The 21,480-nt window shown below is 44.1% G+C and overlaps 2 protein-coding genes across 14 annotated transcripts in view; one reads left to right on the top strand and one right to left on the bottom strand.

Annotated features, from left to right (window-relative positions):
- Positions 1-7,194, top strand: part of SIAE (sialic acid acetylesterase) — a 36,844-nt gene extending 29,650 nt beyond the window's left edge. For 9 of the 12 annotated variants that reach the window (XM_070457317.1, XM_070457315.1, XM_070457314.1 and 6 more), the window contains 3 exons: positions 2,806-2,963; positions 3,926-4,118; positions 6,011-6,669. In XM_070457317.1, the coding sequence (XP_070313418.1) occupies positions 2,806-2,963; positions 3,926-4,118; positions 6,011-6,262 (603 nt within the window). In that variant the 3' untranslated portion in view covers positions 6,263-6,669. Of the gene's footprint in view, positions 1-2,805; positions 2,964-3,925; positions 4,119-6,010; positions 6,670-6,747 lie in introns of those variants that run through there. The other 3 variants (XM_070457318.1, XM_070457319.1, XM_070457316.1) reach the window with 3 other exon arrangements.
- A 2,818-nt stretch (positions 7,195-10,012) lies between these two features.
- Positions 10,013-20,633, bottom strand: TBRG1 (transforming growth factor beta regulator 1). Of its 2 annotated transcripts, none has more exons than XM_020912749.2 (9): positions 20,267-20,633; positions 18,633-18,703; positions 18,000-18,232; positions 17,279-17,415; positions 16,836-16,982; positions 13,226-13,323; positions 12,884-12,994; positions 12,349-12,491; positions 10,013-10,377 (listed from the first exon to the last, which is right to left on the bottom strand). In XM_020912749.2, the coding sequence occupies exons 1-9, from the start codon at positions 20,414-20,416 to the stop codon at positions 10,232-10,234; spliced, it is 1,236 nt and encodes a 411-aa protein (XP_020768408.1). In that variant the 5' UTR covers positions 20,417-20,633; the 3' UTR covers positions 10,013-10,231. The 2 variants fall into 2 exon arrangements, with proteins under 2 accessions (XP_020768408.1, XP_070313427.1); XM_070457326.1 differs by lacking the exon at positions 10,013-10,377 and adding an exon at positions 10,709-12,227.
- Positions 20,634-21,480: the final 847 nt, after the last annotated feature.

Raw genomic sequence — 21,480 nt, 5'->3', positions numbered from 1 at the left:
TATACCACAAACTGTGTGAGCTACTAGAAATATACAGCAGGAAGCAGAGAGACCTGCTCCTTGTCCTGAAGCCCTGGTTTAGCAGAAGTGCCTTAGCCTCGGGTGCCAGCTTTATCATCATCAGCAGTATGTTGGTTGCTTGTGAAAAACTGGGACTATAAATGTTTAACTTCAAAGGGAACTGTCAAATACAACAGTTTAATGGTTCTAAGCATAGTCTGGGGATTTGAATCTCAGCTCTGGCACTTCCCTTAGCTGTGTGATTCGGAGTAAGACATCGAACCTCTTTGTTATTTTAAGTATTAAATGAGCTAGTCCATGTAAAGCTTGGCACAAGTGAGAAAATGCCCGTGTTTATTATTATTAATGAGAGAAGTCGGAAAATCTGGAGGGACAGTTGGTCTGTAAAGGAAGACGAATTGGCTTGATGAAAGGGCTGCATATGAAACCATGGTGGCAGTAACTGGAGCGCACAGTTAGAGGGGGGACGCGAGCTCTGTGGGGAGGGCAGGGCTACACCACGTGTCTGCGAGTTTAATACTGATGTGTGGTCCAAGGCCTGGGGAGAGAGAGGAGCCGGAGTTCAGGACTGGACACCCTATTATTGTTGTTGTTCAGTTGCTAACTTGTGTCCAACTCTTTGTGACCCCATGGACTGCAGCACGCCAGGCTCCCCTGTCCTCCACTATCTCCTGGAGTTTGCTTAAATTCAGGTCCATTGAGTCAGTCATGCCATCCAGCCATCTCATCCTCTGTCGCTCTCTTCTCCTCCTACCCTCAATCAGGATCTTTTCTGAAGAGTCAGTTCTTCACATCAGGTGGCCAGAGTATTGGAGCTTCAGCTTTAGCATCAGTCCTTCCAGAGACTATTCAGGGTTGATTTCCTTCAGGGTTGACTGGTTTGATCTTCTTGCAGTCTAAGGGGCTCTCAAGAGTTTCCCCCGCACCACAGTTCAAAAGCATCAGTTCTTTGGCACCCAGCCTTCTTTATGGTCCAGCTCTCATGACACGACTACCAGAGTCTCGAGGGAGTATATGCTTTTTCAGAAGGATTTTGGAGGAACAGTGAACCAGACTACAAGCCACAGATGCTATTGTAAAATCCTGCAAATGCAGCCACTTTTTATATTCTTTGACTGTGACATGCCTTCTTTAGCAGCAGTGTTTCTCCTAATCCGTGCAAGTTCCCTGCTTTATCTCAGGGAAAAAACACAGGAATTTCCTGTGGGTGTAGAGTCTGCGGGCGCCCCCATGTGGTCAGTCTGTGGTAGTACAGCTGACGAAGTAGTGGGGAACGACTGCAGGAATTCTCCGCCAACTGCCATTTTGAAACAGCTTCCTCGGCTTGAGTGGCTCTTGGTAGCATTTCTCCCTCAGCCTTCAGGCTGGAACTCCCCCTAGACTCTTCCAGGGGGTTCTTGCAGGGATCCGCATCATGGCGCCCATTGGCGCACATGGCCCCACTTGCAGCCTTCTCTCTTGGGTGTTGTGTGGGAAGCAGCAGGGTTACTGTGGATCTTTTTATTGCCACTCTCAAGTTTTCGTGACATTTCACTGCGAAGCTCCACCACCTTTTATCACTTCATGTGTTAAGGCCAATTTGCATAGGAGAGTTTAATAAGAATCAGTGGTGGGGAAAATGTTCTCTTTCTTTCAGTGGGAGAAACCACACGACCAGCAGGCAACAGGGCATGGCTGCTGGAACGTGCGAAGGACTGGGGTCTTTGATGAAGTCTGCTATGTGCTCAAGGGTAGATGCTGAAGCTGAAGCTCCAATACTTTGGCCACCTGATGTGAAGAGCTGGCTCTTTGGAAAAGACCCGGATGCTGGAAAAGATTGAAGGCAAAAGGAGAAGGGGGTGATAGAGGATGAGATGGTTAGAAAGCATCACTGACTCAATGGACATGAATTTGACCAAACTCTGGGAGATAGTGGAGGACAGAGGAGCCTGGCATGCTGCAGTCCATGGGGTTGCAGAGTCGGACACGACTTAGCAACAAGGGCAGGGTCCTGTCCACTTCCCTACAGAGCTTTGCCCTATGTTGTACACAGATGTACAGTAGGTCAGTGACCTACGGCTTTGCAATAGATGACCTCAGAACTTTGGGACTGTCAACAGCAGCCACTGCGTTTGCTCCTCATTCCATGGGTTGGCCAGGCAGGGAGAGGTGGTCCCCCAGAGCGGCTCAGCTCTGCTCTGGGACATTAGCCAGGCTTGCTCGTGTATCTGCAGTTGGAACTGAAGGATCCAGAATTCACGTGACTGGCCCCTCAGCTGGGAAGGCTGGGGCATGAATGCCTCTCTCCGCCTCTCTCCTCATGACCTTCCAGTTCCCAAGGCCGCTGTCTCCACGTTACTTCAGCAGGGTAGCGGCACTTCTGTTCTGTGGCCATCTCAGGGTTCTGAGAAGACAAAACCAGAAGGCAAGCACTCCTGAGGCAGAGACTCAGTAGCTGCTCACCATCACCTCAGCTGCATGATGTTTGTCCGAGCAAATCACAGGCTTAGCCCAGGTTCAGTGTGAGGAGAAATAGACTCCAGGTCTTGCTGCGAGGAGGGGACTGGAGGGGCGGAGTTCCACCCCGGCTTGTGGGATGAGCAGTTCAGCCAGGAGGGTGAGAGACTCGGTAAGAATGTGTTGGATCAGCCCGTGGGCGAGTGAGTGAAGCAGAAGCAGGGTCTGCTTGTGAAAGACTCCAGTGTAGGTTTCTTTTCAAAATTTTTTTCTTAATGTTTTTCTAGCTTTTCTGAAGTGTAGGTTTCTGATGCAGTGAAGTTCTGATGCACAGTGTCTGCTTTCTAGTTATCTTCCTATTTGTTTGATGAAGCCCTGGATGATGGACTTCCCCAGATACGTTGGCATCAGACAGCCGACTTTGGCTACGTCCCCAACCAAAGGATGCCCAACACCTTCATGGCTGCCTCCGTGGATCTCTGTGACAGGAACTCACCTTTTGGCAGGTGGGTGCTTCTCGGGCTTTGCTTGAACAGTAATATGTGTTCTCTGTGGCCTTCTCTTGATGTTCACTTGTGAGGGGGCCTAAGGAAGGGACCCTCGAAGCATGATTTATTCATCATTCACACCCTGGATGTGCTACAGTAACTAAAACCCCTCCCCACCCCTGGGCCTTGATGCCACCGAACCTTATTTTGTGTTGACACTCCATGTCCAAAGAAGGTCCACTGAGGGGTTTTGCTGTCATCATCATTCACAGATCCAGAGTGCCAGAGGCTCTGGGGGATCTGTGCTTCCACAGCTGCCTGATGGTCTCATATTCGCAGCTGGAGGCTTCCACCTGAAGCAACACAAGTCTCTTCTGCTCACGTTGCACTGGCCGCTGCAAGTCCCATGGCCATGTCTATTTTTAGTAAGAGCAGGAAGTGGAATTCTACCACAGACTCAGAGGAGGACTACCGGGACGTTGGTGAACAGCCCCGATGACTGCGGCCTACTAGCTGTAGGATACCAGGGCATGTCAGTGTGACATGGAGCCCGATTATAGCAGGAGCTTGAATGAATATTTGTTTTTTGAAAGAATGAATGTTTGTTAAGTGAACACATAAAACCTGGAGGGGGCCAAGTAATGAAAAACTGATTCAGATGAAACACTTTGAGAACTTTGAGTGCTTGCAACAGTCTTAGGAGAGCTCTCCTTGGTTAGTTCCAAAGTCTCCCCTCCCTCCTCCTCTTCCCTTATTCCTTCCTTCCAAGCCATCAGTTATTTCAGGGTTGTTGACGCATAGAAGACCGGTCTGTGGTTACAATTCACCATTTCTCTTAGGCTGACTAGCCACAGATCACTGGCTATTAGATTCAGTCTCAGCTTCTTAAAGGGTTCTTTGTATAAGAGTTCCTTTTTTTTCAAATGTGACTTATTGTTGAGCCCAAACCTGAAGTTCTCTCCCTGTTCTGCGTCCTGTAGCATACACCCTCGAGATAAGCAGACGGTGGCCTACAGGCTGCACTTGGGGGCCCGTGCCTTGGCTTATGGGGAGAAGTTGATCTTTCAAGGACCACTGCCTCAGAAGATAGAACTCCTGGCCGACAAGGGGCTGCTCAACCTCACGTATTCCCAGCCAATCAAGGTGCAGAGGCGTGACGACAAGATATTTGAGGTGAGAGTGCAGAAAACAATAGGGGTTCATCCTGTGTGGGGATCAGGATTTCTTCCACACCGAGGCTCATCTCTAATTATATACGAGGCAGGTCTTGGTTGGTCAGGGGCTAAGTTTATCTCAGAGTGACAAGTAAGCAGCTCTTGTTTCATTCAGTTAGAGGCAATTTTGATGGGACAAAAGCTAATTTAAAAATTAAATCAATATTAAATAAAAATATATAGACATGTTATAAATCTATTTTTATTTTATAAAAATATATAATTTTGTTTAAAATTTATAAAATAAATCGAACAATTAAATAAGTAACTTAAAATAAAAAATTATTAAAATTAATTAACAAATTAATTTAAGAGTCCATATTAAAAATATATTCCTTTTGTATTTTCCCTCCCAGAGCAACCATTTTTGCTCAGGACAGGTAGCATTATTTGTGGGTACCTATTTGATAGGAAAGGATCCTGGCTGCAGAATATTTCCCTCATCCTTGGACATCTTTTTTTTGTCACACTATCCTACATTCTGATTTTCTTTTGAGTTTAATCTCTCTTTTAAAAGATTTAAATGTGGTGATTTGCAGCTTAGTTTGAATTACTGTAATGGGCTTCCCTGGTAGCTCAGCTGGTAAAGAATCTGCCTGCAATGTGGGAGACCTGGGATCCATCCCTGGGTTGGGAAGATCCCTTGGAGAAGGGAAATGCTACCCATTCCAGTATTCTGGCCTGGAGAATTTCATGGACTATAGTCTGTGGGGTTGCAAAGAGTCAGACATGGCGGGGCGACTTTCACTTTGACTGTAATGGAACTCTGTACTTGCTTCTAATACCTGGTGAGGATCATTTCACTGTGGAACTGGGGCTGTTGACTAAACAGCTTATTTAGGAGTCTCCTAAGGTTGAGGCTTCCCTGGTGGCTCGGTGGTAAAGAATCCACCTGCCGATGCAGGAGACTCGGGTTGAATGCCTAGGTGGGGGATTCTGATCCCTAAGAGAAGGAAATGGCAACCCACTTCCAGTATTCTTGCCTGGGAAATCCGACCGACAGAGAAGCCTGGTGGGCTACAGTCCCTGCAGTCACAAAGAGTTGAACACAACTGAGCAACTCAATGTCAAGGCCAGGGTGGTGGCTGGAGGCATCCCCAGGTGGAATGTTTAAATGAGTGTCTTTGGGAGTCCTGAGGCCCCAAAGGCAGTTGGGGGTGGTGAGTGAAGAGAGGGCATTGGAGGGACAATGAAAGAATGCAGAAGACAAACTGTGATTACACAAGAGTTCCTGGGGCTGTTCCTGCTCTGGAATCCCCCTGCCTCAGGTGCTTACTTACCACCTAACTCCACTTAGCTTCCCTGGATGCTGGGTTTTAGGTGAGTCCCAGCTCCCAGGAATCTGTGCATTCCGAGTTCCCCTCTGTAGTCAGCTGCTGGTAGTCTGCCTGGCCCTGGAGTCTTGAGTTGGGGCCAGGACAGATTTGAACCTTTGGGAACTGGGTATGTTAACACTCCCTTCACCAGAATTGCTTTCTGACTTGAGGACAGCTTACCATCCACAGTTCCATGTGTCCCTTCATCTTCCCCCAGCTCCACTGGGAGTCAGAGAACAGCCCAGAGGCTGGCCTGCTCACCCAGACTCCGGTCTGACTGTTCAGGGGAGCGTTTCCTAAGTGCTTTATGTCTCCATGCTGTCTTGTCTCAGTAACTTGCTGTTTTATTTCTTGATCGCAGCTATTTATCTTGTGAACTTTTATTATCGATCTGTGGCTGTGATAACCAGACCCGATTTGTCCTTGGCCAAGAGCAGCCCCCTCTCTCCCTTCAGTCTGTCTGCAGAGCAGTCCCATCTCTTGGCACATCCTCCCAGCTCTCCTAACTATTCCTGTTCGTGACTCTCCTGTTTAGGTCTCCTGTTGCAGTGACCACCAGTGCAAGTGGCTTCCGGCTCCCATGGACACCTTCTCCACCCAGAGCCTGGCCCTGAACATCACGTCTTGTCAGGACACCCCTGCTGCTCTTCGGTATGCCTGGACCCCATGGCCTTGTGAATATAAGCAGTGTGCCCTGTACCACCCCACCAGTACCCTGCCAGCTCCTCCCTTCCTTGCTCTCATTACAAGCCCGAGCCCTGGCTATCACAGCAGGACTGCTAAATAATTTCATAGCGGTGTAATCATGTCTTAGACACAAGTGTGGCTCCTTTAGATTTGGGTATTTAGGAGTTTAAATGACAACTACTGATTTTTAATGGAAATTAATCAAACTGCCTCATTGAAAGCACCCGGCTAGCACATGGCTGTTTCCATATTCTAAGATCCCAGGGTGGTAGGCAAATGGAACGCTTGCCTTATGTCCTCAGCCAGGCCAGGTATCCATATTAGACTAATTACCAACTACAAACAAGTTGAACCTGTCATTCACTTCCTTCATTATCTGGAGTGAACAGTCTTTTGTGTTACCTCTAGACTGTGGAAACTCAGGATTGGAAGAGATTTCAAGGTCGTGGAGGCTGACTAGCATTTACGTGTTTGTTTTTTAATAAAATCTGACAAGTGGTTATCAAATTTCTGTAGTTTCCATTCTAAACTTCCCAACAGTTTTTCCTCACGTGGAACTGAAATGTTTCTTTTGGTACACAACAGTCTTTCAGAGAATTGAAGATGGCCCTGTTTTGTGCTAAGCCAAAACCAATTCTGTTCCTTCAGTCTAAATGCTAATGTGAACATTTAAAACAAAGAAACCCCAACCACGCGCTGGGATTTTGGGAGGTGCGAAGGAACGGCGGCGAGGTGGAGCAGCCCGTGCGGAACCACGTGACTGCGGAGGGCGCAGAGCGGCAGACAGCGGATCGGGCTCTTGAGAGGTGAGAGGTTTAACGACGGAAATAATCCAGATGGGAGAGCAGAGAGCCTTAAAATAAAGCTACAGGATAACATTTAGAAAAATAATCCGGATGGGACAAATGTGAAAGAGGGCTTTGGTGTATGCTGTTGAGAATCATAATGGTGTTTACTGGCTGATTGAAAACAGCTGACGGCATTTGATAATTGTCATCTATTAAGAAGCTGGAAATAAAAGTATCATCCTGAGTCATGGGTACACACTAATCTCTAGACAAAACTGCGTTTGGAACAGGCTTGCAAACTGTCCTTTGAAGCTGAGAAAGGAGCGAGATAATCTCGCGAGTAGTTTCCATTGTCTTAATGTGAAAAACAAGCACAGAAGCACAGGCATCACTCCCCACACCTGCCCCAAGGCGTCCTAGTGTAACTGAACAGCAGGAGTGCTTTGTTAGTAACAGGATTTTATTTAAAATTTGATTTATTTTTTAATTTTTTGGCTGTGCCACACAGCAAGCAGAATCTTAATTCCCCGACTAAGGATTGAACCCGTGCCCCCTGCAGTCAGTAACCACTGGACTACCAGGGAAGCCCCAGTACCAAGATTTTAGTTAGCAAAAACCAAAACAGCTATACAGCATGCAAGGAACTTTGGCTCCTCTGAGGACTTCTAGCGTACAATTAACTTCTCATGCTTGCACCCTGGTCTCTGACTCATTTGACCTCACAGAAACCACAAACCCTGCACCAACTCCTGAGAAAAAAAATGAATCTACTGTCTACCCCCATCATAGAGGCGCTCAGTAGCTGTTCTAACCTGGAAGGAGCAAGAGACGGCCAAGAGCTCTAGGCCCATGTTCCCTTCACTCCTAGTAACCTAGGGCACACCATATAACCAGTTAGGTTTAGGTAGTGGATATCTTAATGCAAAGTCATGTGAAAATTAATTTATTTTTAATGGTTGAATAACTTAAAACATTCTGCAGAAATTCAGTTTATTTTCCAACTGAAAATAATACTGTTTGAAAGTGAAATTTATGATCACAGTAGAAGACTTGGATGCTAAAGAAGAGTATAAGCAAGTAAAAATCACTCCCAAATTCATCATCTGGACACAGTGTTTTGGTGAACATCACTTGATTTGTTTGGGTCACATTTTAAATACCACTACAGGGGTATATTCTTTTGTAATTGGTGTTTTTGACTTATTCTAACAAAGTAACTTTCTTAGGTAAAGTGAAAAGAGATTTCATTTGCTTCAGTTTGTGGGTGCCCCATACTTTAACCAATTTGCTATTAGTGGACATAGAGGGTTTTAAACTAATACTGTGATAACTGTTACATGTCAATGTCATTCTGCACTTAATCTCTTAGGGTCCTTAATGTGGACCAACAGGTTTAAGGATAAATACATTTAACATTTTAATGCCTACAGCTTAACCCTTCCAAAGGATTCAACAGTTGACATTCCCACCAAGGCAGAGTCCCGTATTTCTGCCCTATTCTCACCAACATTGAATGTTGTCAAACTTAAATCTTTAACAATAGATGAAAAAAATTTTAGGTGTATAGCTACGACAGTGTTTTTCAAGTTATTTAAAACAATGATCCATAGTAAAAACACTTTGTATCATATATCCCCATGTGCATCATGTGAATGGGAGATAAACACCTATATACACAGTATAGTTGAATTCAACCTTTCAACATGCAATGCATTCCAGTATGTTGTCTTCTAACTTAATTTTAAAAAGACGTGGGTCTTGACTGACTGCCAAAGTTGAAACAACTAACAAGGTTGAGCTTCTAGGGAAGCTACAAATGAATACTTATTAAAGTAAACCATGCACTAACTTATGGGCTTCCCTTGTGGCTCAGCTGGTAAAGAATCCACCTGCAATGCAGAAGACCTGGGATCGATCCTTGGGTTGGGACGATCGCCTGGAGTAAGGGAAAGGCTACCCACTCCAGTATTCTGGCCTAGAGTACTCCATGGACTGTATAGTCCATGGGGTCACAAAGAGTCAGACACGACTGAGCGACTTTCACTTCATGCACTAGCTTATAAAAACTTTTTAATGTCTTTCTTAAAATGAAGCTCACTGTGAACTTGTGATAACTCGGGCTGTGAGAGAATGGAAAAATATAGATTATGCAGCAGATACCATTTCTGTGTTAAGTGCAAATGGGTTCTGGCATCTGATGCAGAGAAATAAGAAAAATGAAAACATGCAAGTTTTGAGTGATCTCCTTTCTATCCCTGATTTGCTATTATCCAGATTTTATTATATTTTTGCACTGTAAAAGTTATACAAACTTGTAAGACCATAACTAAGAGTCATAAAATTAACAGTCACTTCAGCTTCTGATACGTTATGGTGGCCAGTGTGATGTGCACTAAAGGCTGCATTTGATCCATCCCTCGGCTGTCCAGGTACAGTCCCATAAAGTGTCAGGCCCCGTTTGTTTTCTCCCTGTTAGTGGCGATGGACTGTAGCACAGTGACAACTCAGTTCTCACCACTCCTTCCCCAGCCTTCTACCTCTGGCCTCCTCTGGTTCCTTCCATTCCAGCCAGCCCTGGTTCCTGGCTGGGTGACAGTGAATCATCACACAAGGTACTATGGAGGTGAACTGGCTGGGTTTCAGTGATGGGGTAAGCCTCTACCTTAATGCTTTAAGTGGAGTCCAGAAAATTCTCATATAGAATGCAGTGTTATTACACGACTAATGAACTGATGGGGTGAGTCTGTTATGGAGGATGGGAACCAATCATGTTATTTGTGTTAATGTGTGGCTTCAATGTATTCAGTGGAGCCACAAAGGGGATGTAGACAAGGCTAGAGATGACTTTTTGAATCCTCTTGTGAAATGTGAAAAAGAACAGTGGGCTTTGGACTGGACCTTCCAGCTTGGGGAAGAGTAGTATCTGATTCAGATCACACCAACATGAAGATAAAGCAGCTGCAGGGGCTGAGACTTACAGTCAACGATCCAGGCTCAGAATAAGGGCGGAGGGTTGTCAGAAGGTGTAAGATTCTGATTATATCATGACAACAAGATGAAAATAAGCAGAACTGTCAACAGAAATTTATTACTAAAAATAAAACAGTTGAAGTTTTTCCCAGGAAAGCTGTCACCATAGGAACCTCTGTGACAAAATGTTGTTAATTTACTATCTTCTTCACTCCTGAGTTGCTGCCTTCTTCTATATAATCTAAATGTTACTTAGTTTAAGCTAAAATACCCATCCTGATGAGAATGATGTGGTATCGATCCCTTTTACTTCAGTCGGAAGACTGAGATGGGCTACATGGCGACGGAGACTTCAGGTGCTGTAGGTGAGCATCTACCAACGGTTCATGGGTCAGAAACATGGGTTGGTAAGAAGACACAAAGGCTGTGGGCTGAAGCTCCGGGAGGTCCAAGGATCCTGGAGAAAAAAATTCCTTGAGTTCCACTGCTGCCTGGGAATCTTAGGAGACTGGCTTGATCAGACACATACATATCCTTTTAATTCTTTCAACTCCTTCGCATCTGTCAGCCCAATTCTGACCTTGTCTGATGAGACAGGACAGATGTTTACTTTTACAATGACACAAACTGGCTAAAATAACAGCAATTGGTGCTGGGAAAGCTGGAGAGCCACATGTAAATCAATCACAACCCCACACCCTACACAAAAATAAACTCAAAATGGCTTAAAGATTTTATATAAAACACGACACCATAAAACTCCTAGAAGAGAACACAGACAAAACATATGACATAAATTGTATGTTTTATGTTTTCTTAGGTCAGTCTCCCAAGGCATAAGAAATAAAAGCAAAAATAAACAAATGGGATCCAATCAAACTTAAAAGTTTTTGCATAGCAAAGGAAACCGTAAAACGAAAAGACAACCTATGGACTAGGAAAAAATATTTACAAATGATTTGACTGACAATAGTTTTGTTTTGAAAACATACTAAGAGCTCATACAATTAAAAAAAACCCAACTGAAAATGAGCAGAACTTCTAAACAGACATTTCTCCAAAGATGAAATACAAATGTCTAATAGGCACATGAAAAGATGCTCATCATCCCTAATTATTACAGAAATGCAAATCAAAACTACAATGAGGTACCACCTCACATTGGTCAGAATGGTCATCATTAAAGAGTCTACAAAATAATAAATGTTGGAGACTGTGTGGGGAAAAAGGAACCCTTCTACACTGTTGACAGAATGTAAGTTGGTGCAACCACTGTGGAAAACAGTATGGAGGTTCCTCAAAAAACTAGAGTTATAAATATGATCCAGCAATCCCACGCCTGAGCATATACCCAGACAAAACTCTAATCCAAAAAGATATGTGCACCCCTATGTTCATAGCAACATAATAGCCTGACAGATGAATGAATGAAGACGTGGTATGTAAACATATATACACATACATACATACAATGGGATATAGGTCAGCAATTAAAAAAAAAAATGAAATAACGCCATTTGCAGCAACATGGATGGACAGAGGTTATACAAAGTGAAGTCAGAAAGAGAAAGACAAATACCATATGATATTGCTTAAATGCGGAATATAAAGTACAACACAAATGAACATACCCACAAAACAAAAACAGACTCATAGAGAACAGACTTGTGGCTGCCAAGGGAGGGGAAAGGACTGGGAGTTTGGGATTAGTAGACCAGACATGCGGACTAGTATATACATGAATAAGATGGATGGGTATCTCGTGGATGGATGGATAAAAAACCATCCATGATGGATAAAAAACAAGGTCCGAGTGTATAGCACAGGGAACTACAGTCAATATCAAGCGACAAAACATAAAAGAATATAAAATATATATGTATAACAATCACTCCGCTGCACAGCAGAAATTAACAGTGTAAATCAACTAAAATAAAATGTTAAAAAAAGAAAGAAAAAAAAGAAAACTGTGGCTGAAATAGATTAAGTAACTTGCCTAAGGTTACAGAGCACAGTAGGCAAAGACAAAGAAGTTAATTCTTCCCTCATTTCCCATCCAGAGCTCTCCCTATGACTCCCATGCTGGATCCCCTGATCACTCCACTCATTTGTGGGGGGAATCCATGGAGCATAGGCAGGACCAAGGCCATGGATCTCCTCACTACATGTGATGTTTCCCACAGTAAACTTCCCCTGAGAGTTCTGCTGAGGACTTATCTAGCTTAGAAAATGAGCTGCCCTAAGCTCCTGGTGAGCCACCCCAGAATCTCAGCCATGCCTTGAGACTTCTACTAGGGCTACCTGTGGCTGGAGCAGGGAAAGCCTTTGTCACTCACTGCCCAGGTCAGTGGGATACTCAGCGATGAAGGAAGAGGGCAGCTTAAAAATGGCCAACTTGCAAACCAGAAGGGAAAAATAAAAAAGATACCTTGTAGAATGGGATCACTATGATCTTCATCAAAGCTATGTCTCTGAAAGGCTTCAAAGCTTGTAGCTATGTCATTCTCTAGCTGTTCTTGTGGTGGCGGGCTGTCTCCAGGTTTGCACACGTCAAACTTCACCCACTGGTAACTGCAGGACCACAGGGAACATTACTGAGTCATCTTTTGGCTGTTAACGATCCTTTCGTCCCTCCAAAGGGATCAGGTATTTTTTTATTTAGGTCTCTCCCATATATATCTGAAAAACATATCAACTAACCAAAATTGAAAAGCACACAGACAGGCGTCTCTAGTGACACTTATTCTGCAGGACTTCCCCATCCGTTTGCTGTCGTGATGCACACAAATAAGACCTCCAGGACAGCGGGATACTGTCCACAGGCCGCAGAAGACAATACTGTGCCTTAGGTACAGAAGCAGCTCAATAAATAAGAGGAATGAGCAGAGCAGTGACCACCAGTTTAGTCCCTGGCCCACGGATCATGGAACTTCTTTCAAGGAAATGGATTCAATCCCACTTACTTGACACATTTCCGAGCTCCTGGACAACTCTGGATCAGGTTGTGGATGGTTGGATGAGAAAACCCAAAAAAGTCAGCTCCAGACGGATGCAGGTTGGGTATTAGTTTCCCCCTAAATGGGAGAGAGAGAATTTTTGCTTGAGAGCTGAGAGATGAGTATGAACACACAGAGTAGTCTTTCCTGACTTGGAGAGTCTGGAGACTGTAGCTGCCAAGATACGCCAAGGACACAGGCTAGCTTTCTATACAATAAGGGATCTCTACTCATTAAAAGCAAGAGAGGAGGTCTCACTGTACCCCAACTGACCTTTCTAGCCTGCCTGCCAGTTACTGGTCAACTTACATAGCCGCACTGATGGTCTTGAGCAGCTCGGCGTGACAGGCGTCAGCGGAGGAGCTGATGATAGCATTCTGGGGGTCGTCTTCAGGAACAATTTCAAACTGAGAAAGATAAGGAGCAATGAGCCCAGTCTTCAGGGAGAAGGTGGCAGAGTCAAACTGCTGCTACTGCTATTCTTCACTCTGGAACCTGAAGCAAGGTGCACCTCTTGTTTAACAGTGTCTTGGCTGTTAGACACTCCAAGCCATAAAACAAAGGAAGGCTTTCAGCCGTTCGATTCTACACCCTTTATTTAACTACTGTCCAGAGGGCAATGCTTAATTTTTCCATATCTTTCCAGATGCTTTCTTATCCACTAACATATTTATAAGCTATAAATATAGATATTCTAAAACAAATGAGATTGTTCTCCACATAATCTTATGTTGATTTTACATTATCTAGGAAGAGATCTAGGCCATTTTGACTACAAATCCCCATTTCACTTTATTTGTAAAATATCTTGATTGTTTATAAAAAGAAACTGTTAGATCAAGATTCTACTAATACTGAGGAATTTTTGCCAGCAAAGTTATTTTATAACAAGTGTGATCTAGCCAACAATTCCCTGACGAGTTTTCTATACTGTTTAGACTTCTGGCAAAAAAAAGAAAATTAAATTCTTTTCTGTAACAGGTTCTATATTTAGTCAGTTAAATTCCATGACCAACTGGTTTTCTATAAAGTTCAATTAAGCAGTTTCCAGTCTTTTAAAGTTTAATCAAATTATTCCACACAGGATTAATCTATTTTCTATATATCTCTATATATACACCCACACCCACACACTATATATATTTATATATAGTATATATATCTTTACAATTATGTACATTTATAATTTTTTTTTTTAGACTCAAAACAAACCTTACTGAGTAGCTTCTACTACTGTTAGTTTTCTTCTGTGGTTATAATTTCATTTGATTCAATCTTCCTGTGTCAAATTTCAGAGCTCTTTCAATTTTGTCAATAATAAATTATCTTGTGAGTAGTTTCAGTCAGAATGGTTTTGTTATTTCAATGACACACGTTGCAAATTTAACATTCTGATGGTTTATATTGATTTCTCAGCTAATTCATGAAAAAACTGAACAATTATCTTCAAATATTTCAGGGTTGCTCTTCTATTTGATATTGATCATGCCAATTCCAATCTTTTATATTTTGTGTACACTTATATATCCTATCTGAGCAAAGCACAGTTAAAAGCCTAAAATGTATTATTTTGGTCTTGGGATCTTTCTCTACTTCATTCTTTTAACTGTTGTATAATATTACACAAGGTGGATATATCTTAATTTTTAACCATTCTCCTACTGATGGATATTTAGGCTACTTTTAAATTCTTGCTATTGCAAATAATGTCACAATTATACTGTTATATGTAACTCTTCTGTTCACATTTGCGCATTTCTCTAAGACATTCTAGAATATCTAGAAGTATCCTGGATCAAAGAGTCACACATTAAAATTGTTGATACTACCCCAGCAGCCTTCCAAAAAAAGAAACGTTACAATTTTCACTCCTACTAATGCCATTTGTACTTGTTTTCCTACACACTGGCCAACATTTGCTATTATCTATCTGATATTTGAGTATGAGAAAAATGAGATCTTTTTGTTTTGTTTTCATCTCCCTAACTACAAGTGATGTCTGCTCTCATCGACCATCTGCACTGTTTCTGTGAAATACCTGTTTTTTTTTTTTTTCTTTTCTCATCTGATTGCTTTTATATCTTAGACTACAAGAATCTGGATTTTAATCCACTGTGATATGTTTTCTTCTTGTTTGTTGCTTGAGTTTTAACTTTGATTATGGTGGTTTTTGTCATTCAGAAGTGTTTAAAATTTTAATAGTCAAATCTGTTACTATTTTCCATTATAGCTTCTACTTTTCACATCTTGCTGAAGAAAACCTTTCACCTCACCCTAGGACTATAAAAGTATTGTTCTATGTTTTAACATATTATAGTATAGAACATTCTATGAAGCTAAAGCAAGTAAAAGTCACATTGGCATTTATAGTCAAATAGATGAAATAGAACTGTCTGGAAACACAACAAAGTATTACACGTATTTAGTATACATTAAAGGTGTCACTTGATGTCAGTTAGGGAAAAAAATGAAAGCTCAGTCTGTGGAATTTTCTAGGCCAGAATACTGGATAGCCTTTCCCTTCTCCAGGGCATCTTCCCAACCAGGGATCAAAACCACGTCTCCCGCACTAGACGCAGATTCTTTACCAGCTGAACCACAAGAAAAGCCCACTTCATTTCACTTCAAAGGTGTCACTTGATGTCAGGGAAAAAAATGAAAGCTCACAAAGTACCTGAAAATTCTGTCTGGATGGACTAATGGCTTAATAAAAGAAACAAAAACCCCTACAGAATCTGTGTTTTCAAAAATATTTTAGCATGTGTCTTTCAGGGCTCCCTTGGTGGCTCAGATGGTAAAGAATCCACCTGCAATGCAAGAGAACCAGGTTCAATCCCTGGGTTAGGAAGATCCTCTGGAAAAGGAAATGGCAACCCACTCCAGTATTCTTGCCTGGAGAATCCCATGGACAGAGGATCCTAGTGGGCTACTGTTCATGGGATGGCAGAGTCGGACATGACTGAGCAACTAACACTTTCAGAGGGAATTAAGGACCGGCTTGTTGGTTGCCATTTACGTTCTATAAGGATTCTGATTAGATTTTCCTTAAATACATAGATTTGTTATAAACATTGCTACAACATCAAGTCTGTCAGAACACTGTCTAAAGAGAAATGCTGCATGGCCAAGGTCATCAGAACTCTCAGCTGCATTTAAGAGCCTTCTAACAAGGATAGGAGTGATGCAGTATTATCCACAAGTGGCAGACAGGCTCTCAGCTTCTGCTCAAAGCTTCCACCCCATTTTCCAGCCATCTGCAACATCATCAGACAGCGAAGCCTGCAACTCTGACAACAGTCTATCTTCCCCAAGGATCAGAGGACATGGTGTGGGAAAATGAACCGTCTTGAACCACGTACTGAGAGGATGCGCAGTGGTTAAGAGTCTGCCTACCAACGCAAGGGACACGGGCTCAGTCCCTGGTCCCAGAAGATCTCACATGCTGTGCAGCAGCTAAGCCCATGCGCCACAACTATTGAGCCTGCATGCCTAGAGCCCGTGCTCCTCAAGAAGAGAAGCCACCACAATGAGAAGCCACGTGCAGCAATGCAGAGCCAGTGCAGCTGAACATAAATGAATACATTAAAAAAGAAAAAGAGCATGTGCAGTCAAAAGTGAATATGTAGTTTTCTGCTGCCTCCATTTCAGTTCCACCTGAACTGGCAGTGTCACACTAATCTTCCACAAGTGTAAGCATACATTTCACACACGAGCAGTTTGGTCAGGCCTCACATGGTCACCACTAACGTGAGGAGCAGAACGGTTCGGGGGAAGGGGTGTCAGTCGGGGAATCACACAGATGCAGGTTCACATCCTGGCTCCATCAGTTACTGGCAGAGTGCCTGTCACAGAGAAGGTGCTCAGAAAAAGAGGGGGGAAAAAACCAACAAACCCCAGCAGTTATCCTTAAGGCGGGTACCTGAGGCTGCGTGCCACCATCCTTTATCTGACAGGTGTACAGGCACTCCTGGTCTGGACTCCTCATGCTGGCATAGACCCGAGTGCTGCAGTAGCCCACGGGGTAGATGGCAGTCTCGTCATGGAAGCCAGGTCGGTCGGTGATGATCTAGAAAAGAAAAGATTCCCCCCAACTTGCCACTGAGGTCGCCGGAGAACCGAAAAACCCAGGGTACTGTGGAAGCCTCTAGAACCACCTTGGGGCTGCAAAGAGTGACTCAGATCAGAGAGACAGAGCGCAGGATGTGTAGCCGATGAAAACAATCTGCTTTCCTAGGGACTGGAGGTTTTCAGGGGTTGCTCTGGATCAGCAAGGGACTGCTGCTAATGGGAACAGGGAGGGAAGGCTCAACCCCACTCCCGAATCTCTGCTTCTCCTTTCTCTTGGTTGCTGGGCTCACTCACCTCCCCCAGGCTATACACTGTTAGGCCCCCTAGTCCGATGGGGAACACAGGCCGTCCTGAGGGGTCCAGGGCAATGGGCTGAACCGGCTTGCGAGCACCTGCCTCCATTTTCTTTTTCTTGGATGTTTTCTTCAGAACTGAAACGCAAATCTGGGGTCACCCACTTTAGGCCCCTCCCAATGCTGAGGGGAAGGGAAAAAACTTACACGATGCTAAGAGCAATGAGCCAATCCTGGTTTCACGCACACACTGAAAGGGCACATGGGGCTCTTCCTCAAAGCCCTGTTCATCTTTCTAACCCGCCCACCTGGCTGTAACCAATTTCAGCATCAGTGCTTAGGATCTAGAAGCCTTATATTTTGTATATAAGGCTTCACTTATAAGATCAGCAATTTCCCAAGCCATCTGTGTGCTCAAAGGCCACCGAGCCCATTTCCCTGCCTCTAGGAAAGACTGAACTGGAGGCTCCCAGACAGCTGGGAGTGTAGGAGAAGTGGGGGAGACCCTGAACTGCTCCCATTACGTTTAATCAGGTCTCACTGTGAGTACTCTACCCGGAGTGGCTTGAAGACACTTGGTTTTCATGGGCTTTTACCAGGGGTGCTTAAGGACCAGCGAGACTTTACATCATCTCTGTGGCCGAGTGTCTACCAGTCAGGACCAGGTTCTTGTCATTAGTTGCTGAGCCACCAGGACAACTGATATCCTCTCCCCAAGGTACCTTCCAGTTTGTTGTTCTCTTTGCCTTTTTCTTTTTTCTCCTTCTTGGATTTCTTCCCAAATGGTTCCTCAGCCCCAGTGGTTGGCCCAGAAACCGGCCCAGCTCCCTGGAGGGTTCCCACAGAGCTGGCCACACTGTAAGTCAGGGGCAAACTGGAGGTGTGGGAAGGAGCTGCAGCCTGTACGTCCCCTTCAGTTAGGGCCTGCAGCTGGAGGAGCTTCTTCAGCAAGTACCTGAGGTTGGGGAAGAAAGGAAGCAGGGGTATGAGCTTCTGTTTTGGCTCATATATTATTCTGTCCGTATTTTATTCAAGCACTAGGAAGTCAGAAGTACATGCAGAGATGATCACAGTCACAAAAGTAAAGTTCTGCTGCTCACTCAAAGAGTACTACATACTGAATAAATATTTATAGGCAAAAATGCAGCTTTTTTTTCTTCCCTGGCTTTTATAGTAGCAGAGTTATAATAAGATTACTTATTAGATGTGGTCAGAGGGTTTTGTCAGAAAGATGGATCACACTGGTGGCCGGTGCAAAGTACAAATATCTTGATGGAGGAAAAAACCCCCAAGAGTGCTAATACCATATCAATCACCAAAAATATGATTCTGAACACAAAGTGACCCCAGCTCACCGTCTCTCTTCTTTTGCTTTAAGAAATTTTTCTTCAAGACGAGCAATTTCATCACAAATAGCAGCATTTTCCTTGAAGAAAAATTTGGAATATAATCACACAAAAGGAATAAAAGATCAAAGTACGCTGAGAAGAGGAACTATATTCTAAACCAAAGAGGTATGTGTTGGTAGGGAGAAGAGCCAGTCTACACTGCAGACAAACTGTAAACAAACCTGTAAGTAAAGGCAGGGCCAACTTCTACTATGGGCACAGTAGTAATTTGGAAACTGCACCACCTCTGAGTGAAAAGGGGGAGTTAGTAATAATTTTTCCAGAATAATACGGCAAAGTAGGGTTGTCCCAGGAAGATCAACACATACGGTCACCTTAATTAGGGTAGACTTCAGCAGCAAGAAGGCCATACTGCTTAAATCTATCGATACTTTAGCTCAACCCTTATAACCATGGGGATTGTCCTCATTCCCAAGTGCCTTGACTCTTAGGGAGCTTATAAATCCAACCTAACCCAAAGCAAACCATGCAGTAATGAACCTTAAAGAGAAAAAATCTGGATGGAACAAAATCAAGCCTAGTCTATAAAATTTTAAACTTCATAACCTATTTACATGTATTCAAGCATCATCTTTCTTTACTGATGGCGCCACTGATCTCCCAAACATGAGTCCTGAGGAGTCTGTTTCAATCTGGATGGTCCACAGTCGGGACCTCAAATGCTGAACGATCAAAACAATACCTTTCTCCTTCACAAAACCTTCTTCATGGGTCTGATGGAACCAACAGCCTAATAATACAGATGCCAAGCTTTAGGTACCGCTGATATTCAGGGATAAAAGAAAGGCAACATCAGTTAGACACCAAATCCTTTTAATTCTGCTCTTCTTACTTTTCTCCGCAGGTGCCAAATAAATGTCCTCAGAATAAGTGTTCTATTGCCAAACCTTTCCCTGTGCATCCAAAAAAGCTAAGCAAATTTTGGTATGCGAAGAGGTAAGGTGTTGATTCACATGTGGGAGGACATTTGAGATACTTGCTATCTCCAAGCACTGAGCTGCGCTTGAGCAAGCCACAATATCGTCTAAGGGTTGTGGATGGCAAACCATTGAAAGAGTTCATTCATTCAATAAAGCCGGTGCATCTACAATAAAAGCGGGGACTATTGAAAGCTTCATGTGCCTGTTCAGGGAAGGGGTCGGCTGTGGGTGTGCGAAGTGCGTGGGAAACAGGCTGCGGTAATGGAAGTAATAAACTAGAATCAGGTGTTTGACTTGTTGGGAGTCAGGGCTCTGCCATAGTTCTCAAGTTTCTCTGGAGAACCAAAGGCATTTCCAAGAATTCTGTGGCAATAATGATAATGACTAAAGCTTACTGACACATCTTCTAGGTACTGGCCCCTTAACTTTCTTCACTTAATCTTCATTAACTCAGCAAGGTAGGTAGTTAGCGCTCATTTGCAGACGAGGAAACAGAATTACAGGAATTACCTAATTCGCACAAGGCTAACAAGTAATGTACCCTGGAAGAGCTAACATTCTATTAACACTGCCACTCTGGGAAGGGGAACAGTTCGGGGAAAGATTTCAGGAGTTAGGAGAGGCTAAAAGTGGAGAAGGCCCGAGCGGCGGCATACTTACAAAAACCGTGGCTTTGGCCGCTCTGCGCAGCCGCAGGTACTTGAGCCGGTACTTCTCGTTCTGGCTCTTCTTCGGGAGCTTTTTCATCCTGGCCTTGCTGGACTGCAGCGGGTCTCGCGGCGAGGAGGCCAGGCTGCCCAGCAGACTCATGGTCCGGCCCCGCTATGGGGGCTCCAGGGCGCGGCCTGCATCAGCCCTTCGGCTGAGGAGCGGCCCTCAACGCCGGCTTGGTCTAGTCTGGGCTGGCCAGGGAGCAGGCCTCTAAAAACCGACCTCTCTGGAAGGTTCACCAAGCGCCTGACTAGAGCAGCCGCCTCCTGCACTTCCGCGTCTACCTCGGAAGCCAGCCGCGACCGGAGGTTACGTCACGGCGTCAACCTCACGTAACTTCCGGTGCTGGGAGCTGTTCGGTCTCCGCAGGGCGGATCCGCGGCTCCGGAGCCGGAGAGGAGGGCGGGGCCTGGTGAAGAGGGAGAGCGGCTGGAAACGACCGTTTGAGACCTTGTGTACATGTGTGTGTTTAGCTGAGGCTTGTTACTCTTGAGCTAAAGACCAACACACAAAAATCACACGGTTCGTCAGCCCAAAGTGTTTCAGCACCTCTTCCACATTCCTTAGATTGGCCTTCCCCGATTGTACGACGCGCTGGAGCGCCATAAGCGGGCTACTGTTGTCTTTGCTTCTTTTCTTCATACAGCTCGCATGGATTTTTCCTGAGGGCCTACTACGCTATCATTTTACTGGGATTACAGTGGTGAATAGAAAAAAGAAGTCCCCTGCTTTCAGATTAGTAGGGAAGATGGAAGGTTTAACGGGCACTTTTAATAAGGAGCTTGCACTAAGTAGGCACTCTGTAAATATTTGCGTAAGGAAACCGAAAGTATGTTTCTGTGGTTAAACTTACATAGCTCTAACTCTGTAACCAAGATCTGCTTGATATCATCAAATAAGTAGAATAGACAGTTCTTTAGAATGCGGTATTGTTAACTGTACTGGGTTGGAAGGTAAAAGGCTTGCAGTATTCTTTTTCTCCCCCCAGCCATGCCACTAACTAGAGTGAGCCTCTGGGTCCCAGGCTTCTCAAAACCCAGGTATGCGCTTTAGAATGATGAGGTGAAAGAGAGTTATAAACTGAAAGATTCTGTACTGATACCTAATTACTGTTGTGTATACTCAAAATTTGGAAAAGGTCAGTTTTCATTCCAATCCCAAAG

This window comes from Odocoileus virginianus, chromosome 28, assembly GCF_023699985.2.
Source record: "Odocoileus virginianus isolate 20LAN1187 ecotype Illinois chromosome 28, Ovbor_1.2, whole genome shotgun sequence".
In the NCBI taxonomy this organism is placed as follows: domain Eukaryota; kingdom Metazoa; phylum Chordata; class Mammalia; order Artiodactyla; family Cervidae; genus Odocoileus; species Odocoileus virginianus.
This window is presented reverse-complemented; position numbering and strand designations above follow the sequence as displayed.